General features: G+C 29.8%; 1 protein-coding gene across 1 annotated transcript; it reads left to right on the forward strand.

Moving 5' to 3' along the window:
* Nucleotides 1-1,652: 1,652 nt before the first annotated feature.
* On the forward strand, nucleotides 1,653-3,822 carry LOC149570070 (uncharacterized). Its single transcript, XM_089822714.1, has 3 exons — nucleotides 1,653-1,810; nucleotides 2,339-2,403; nucleotides 3,400-3,822. Exons 1-3 carry the CDS (start codon nucleotides 1,729-1,731, stop codon nucleotides 3,583-3,585), a joined length of 333 nt encoding a protein of 110 aa, XP_089678840.1. The 5' UTR covers nucleotides 1,653-1,728; the 3' UTR covers nucleotides 3,586-3,822.
* The last annotated feature ends 1,693 nt before the right edge of the window (nucleotides 3,823-5,515 follow it).

The following is a 5,515-nucleotide window of genomic DNA, read 5'->3' on the forward strand; positions in this document are numbered from 1 at the left end:
ATGTAGAAAATGGTTAAGTGTGATGGCACTCAAATGTCAAAACGACTTTGAGACTAAAAAATATCTATAATTATAAGGTACATAACTTGAGACTTTTAACATGAAAATTCAGTAGTAAGTATTATAATCAACAGATTGGCAATTTTTTTTATTGGTGTAGTCATGAACCTTGTGGTCCTAAGAGTGTTGATAACAATAGTCTGAAGAAGTAAGTTTGTATCCATGTTGTGATGGTTGAGTGTGTGTTGGAACTAGGCTTGGAGCTAAGGTTGGTTGCAAGCAATATGTTTCCTTCATCAAACTTAACAAGACAAATTTGCTTTGAAAGAAGTGAATACAATGGCATAATACTCTTGCATAGTTGGGGTACTCTTCTTCTCCACCTTATTAAAGTTATGAAAATTGAAGAATAGTGTCATGATGGAGTCATTTCATTAATGAAGCAACTACCAAGTTTCAAATCCTCATTGGGTTGCTAAGATCATAGACCTTGTACCTTTGCTGAGCTTATTTTATGCAGTGATTCTTTTGCAAATTTCTTGTTGTTTTCTACCATGAATCATGCAGGTCATGAAGAATTCATGCTAAAATTTTGGTAAAAATCTATCATAATGGTACATATTGTTAGGAGCTTAGCTACATCCCAAATTATGTGCCTTCCTTAGACAATTGTACTCATAGAAAATAAAAGAAAAGATCCTTTGTAAGTGGCATCTCTGAGATTGAACTAGTTTAAAACCCCAAATTTCCTTATAAAAATAAAAATAATAATAAAATTTAAATTCAAACAAAATATAAACAAAATAAAGAAAATGAAAATAACATACCGTTATAATACTTATTCAAAATAATGTGAAATAAATACTTGAAAACAAAAGATATCACTTTTATACATTATAATTAGATATAATCCAGAAATTAAAACCATTTACGAACAATTTCGACTGTATGAAATCTACGGCTGTTGGGTTTTTCAGTGTACGTCCATATGTGTCTGTTTCCTGGCATCCTATAGTGCAGTCTCACAAAATAGAATGCACTAGAAATGGTTTGCCATTGAGCATATGATAATTATTAGATCTTACACATGTGCACTTGCAATGTAGACTGCACAAGTTTGTGTTGTCATTCAAGAAGACATTCTCCTCTCTAATCATGGCTTAAATTTCACATTGGAGACCGTTTTTGCAACTACACATGAATGATATGCACCTAAACTACACTAAAAGCGATAAGGGTTTTGGTTGAAATCAAGCCATTGTGCTTATATTTTAGTGGTTCTTGTTAAAAGTTCATTGTTTTATATACCCATCTCCATTATGGGTTTTCCCAAAATTATACATAATCAACTTTCTAACAGTGTTAGAAAAGCTCGTCAAAGCAAAATACTCAACATTTGTAATGATGTGAAATAGTAGCGTCTAGAGATAATGATTCAATGGTTCTAGATAGTCATAGATAGTGTGCTAGGATGTTTCCTCATAGTCAAGCTCAGCATCAGATTCTAACTAGCAAACAAAGAAGAAATCATTGATTTTCCATGGGCTAAGAAATTCTACCAATCCATAGATATTTCATTGCATAGAATACATGATTTTGTCTAAATTGAAAGGCTATAAAACTGTATAGAATATCTCAAAATAGTGTTCAAGCGAGGCTCCAATCTCCTTCAAATACCCCACCCATGCTCAATTATCCTCACTCTTTGGTTTTCTATTGGGGAAAAAAATGGGCCAAGTTTTATCATGCGGGTTTCTGCTCTTTTTGCTTACCACCTTTCTTCTGCATGGAGCTTCATCAGTACAGCTTGGTAATACCAATAATGATCTCTGATCTTCTCTTCATTACAGTATTCAATCAGGGTTTAAGGTTATGGCTATGTTAATAAAATAAGTAGTTAATTATTTTTTGGATAGGTAAGAGGCCGAAGCCGTTGTATTGTAGACTTTTATCTATAAAATAAGTAATTATTATTAGTAGAAGGTTTCTGTCAATTTAAATGTGATGCAATTGTTTTTGGATTAGATTCTGTAATGAATTTTTCATCGATATTTAGGTTACACTTCACAATCCACTAATAAGATGACAAAAGAAATGATAGTAAACCATAGAATTTTATCCATACTTCTGATAAAAATCTCTATACACTCTGATTTAGAAACAACAATGTTATTTACTATAGATTGTGGAAATATTATTCCATGTTTTATAATAGATTTTAAATCTGAATTGCTGAAAAATAATTTGGTCGATTGAAAGATATGCAACCATGGAAGAGACAATATACTGGTATTTGATGTATTTGCATGTTCGCTGATAATTACCATGGGTTTATCAGGTGGGCCTTTGCGAGAGTATCAAGCTTTGAGCATGTCAGAGGTTGAAAAGGGGAAGATTTCTGAGGTGGTCGTTGGAAACACTGCAATTAAAAGCACTTTGAATCTGTTTATCAAACTTTTTTCTCATGGGATGCTGTTATTAATTTATTTATTGGTTAAATAGTTATCTTAGTGTCATGTATTGTCAGATAAGTTGGCAACATTATAAATTATTGAGCAATTATTTAGATTAATTTTTGTATGTTTTTCATTTGATATTTGATTCACACCTAGTGGTGTATAATGAAGAAGAGTCAGTTGGCATTAATTAAAAAAATTGTTCAATAATGTATATAGGCTGTAGAAGACTTGTACCATCTATATCTGTATAAAACATTCTAAGCAATGGTGTTTGAGCATAAACCTATTTGAGCTAATGTTCATAAAAGGAAGTATTTATTTAGAAAAGCTGTAAGTTAGATGTTATATTATTTACGGATGTATAGTTAGATCAGAATTAGGAAAATACAAAGAAAGTTAGATTTAGAGACTATGGGTATGAGTTGGATCTAGTATGTGAAATATTGTTTTTAAAATCTTATGAATTTTTTTTGTATTCATACTATCTAAAAGTCTATTTCAATATAAGAGAAAAGTTGATATAAAAACAAAACTGATTTTAGAACCAATCTTTGAAAAGTCTAAGAGATTACTATCATTGTGACAATATTTCTTTTAAGAAATGGAGTTTGTGCATTAACCTACTTGCATAATTTATGTCTGTAAAAGGAAGTATTGGTTCATTAGAAAAACTGTAAGTTAAATGTCATATCGTTTATGGATGTATAGTTAGATCAAAATTAGGAAAATACAAAGAAAATTGGATTTAGAGACTGTTGGTATAAGTTAAATCTAGTATGTGAAAGATTGTTTTTCAAATCTTTTGTATTGATACTATCTAAAAATCTATTTCAATAAAAGAAGAAAGAAAGTTGATATGAAAACTTAACTGATTTTAGAAACAATCTTTTAAAAGTCTTTAAGACTCTTATCATTATGACAAATTGTTTTTGTATGGCAGGCCAAGGTGAAGAATATCAACATGAAAGAGGATGTTAAGATAAATGGTGAAGATAAAGAAAAGATGCATGAAATAATAGAAGTTGATAGAGGGAGAGAACTGTTTATTAACGTAGATTATCATGGACCAACTACTCATCCTCCTTCTACTCCAGAGAGGAGAACCCCTGGAACTGGACCTCATTAGACACAAGGACTTATCTAAACTATACTTATTGCTAGCTTGCAGCATGTATGAGCAAAAGTTTGTAGTTATTAGTTATTGTCATCACAAGTCTCATGGCTGATATAAGATTATAATTGCACATATAATTGTAAGGTTGAACTTTGTAACTATATACATGGAGACTATAAGAGTTGGCAAACTTGATAATTGTAAAAGTTAATAGTTTAATGGGCATATAGCTATGTAGTTTGATTACCATGTGTATTTGTACTTGTTTTTTTTCTTGGTCTGTTTTCAATGATGCTCATCCCATCACCCTTGCCTTTTCTCCTGTTGTGTGGAAATTCTTGAGAAGACAATTTGTCTGCTTAATATGCAAAACTACAAGAACACAGAAAACTATGGGAATGCAAAAACAAATAAATCAAATCAGGGAAAAAGCCATAGATGGAATCTAGACGTTGCAAAGAACTAGGTTTTTCTATTAGTTTGGACTACTTGAAGTCCTTTCTAAGTGTCATCTATAGCATTAGAAAGGTGGTTGAATTATTGAGATAATTGTAATTATAACATTGGAATTGGACATAAAGATAATTAAGATTTACGATAATACAAACACCGAAAGCATTGATGTGATAAAATTTGTACAAACCATGCGCATTAGTTGAAAATTGTGAAGTGGTGGAGCTCACTACTGTAAGTTGCTTTAATTAAACCTCATATCAAGTACTTCTCCAACATAAGATAATGTAATAAATATTAAGATATTATAATACGTATTTAATATTGAAATTGAAAATTAGATATTTAAGCTTTTAGTTTGGTCTAGAGATTTATTATTAGAATTATAAATTAATACTTATATGTTATTGTTTTGATAAACTTTTATGTAATAGAAAGTAATATAAACTTGTATTGGAATTCTTGATGGACATAAGATTGATGGAAAACGTTTATGTTTTAAGTATCTAAATGATGTCTAGTTCAAATATTCTATGATACAGTTTTTCCAATACAAATAAATTATTTTCTTGTCTACAAGCTTTTACAATTATAAATCTACCTTACATAACTATAGAAGATAGGCAGTTGAGCTGACGTTTCTCCAAAAAGATGCATTTATTTGGATAAAAAGAAAATATTGTATACTTTTTGGAGAACAAAAGATTCTAATAATACTTTTCTTAATTTTTTCTTTCACTTTCCTTGAATAGTTTTACACTGATTATAAGAGGAGTTATGTGGTTCACAATGAAAGTATCACATATCTTCTATTACATCATAAAATTTATTTAATATATGGATGATTCTAACCCTTTCTCATTTAAGTTACTATAGTCCTTTAGTAGAAATATGTTCTTCACATTATACTAGATGCGTGGAAGATAGTTTCCTCCATAATTTGTATGACTCTTTTATTTATGTAGCTGGTCTAAACATCAAATAGATACTCTAGATATACTACATCTACTTTAGAATTGTTCATTTCAAGTTCACTATTCATTATTAATCATCTTCAACACATCTTTCACTTCTATTAGTCAAATGTCTAAAAAAAATTAAAATTTGTGACTCATCATTGAACACTTCAAAATTGGTTGTACTATATAGCATTGGAAGAACTAAGGTTAAAGTTCAACTATTTCTTTTTTAAATTCATAAATTTAAGATCTCTAAGAACTTTTTGGTGAAGATAATTTTTTTATTGTATGCTTTTACATTTGAGGGGTCAACTAGATGTCAAATGCACCAAATCCTTAAATGACCTATCTCATATTATGTTATAATAACATGATGATATTTTCTCATGGCATGCATTTTGGATTCAATCCTACTTAACGACTAAATCAAAGTCCCCAAAGGTGTGCAACATTAATTTTTTTTTATCATGAACAACTTATTCATATTCATATTTAATAACATTGTTAACATAATGAAAATGAAATTCATG

The sequence above is a fragment of the Cupressus sempervirens genome, chromosome 3, assembly GCF_028749045.1.
Source record: "Cupressus sempervirens isolate cs-2001-9-10 chromosome 3, ASM2874904v1, whole genome shotgun sequence".
Taxonomy (NCBI): Eukaryota; Viridiplantae; Streptophyta; class Pinopsida; order Cupressales; family Cupressaceae; genus Cupressus; species Cupressus sempervirens.

Excerpts from the sequence above, each read along its gene's own strand:
- LOC149570070 (XM_089822714.1), top strand. The coding sequence starts at position 1,729 with ATGGGCCAAGTTTTATCATGCGGGTTTCTGCTCTTTTTGCTTACCACC. Across the intron at positions 1,811-2,338 it reads AGCTTCATCAGTACAGCTTG|GTGGGCCTTTGCGAGAGTAT; the intron begins GTAATACCAATA and ends TGGGTTTATCAG. Across the intron at positions 2,404-3,399 it reads AAAAGGGGAAGATTTCTGAG|GCCAAGGTGAAGAATATCAA; the intron begins GTGGTCGTTGGA and ends TTTGTATGGCAG.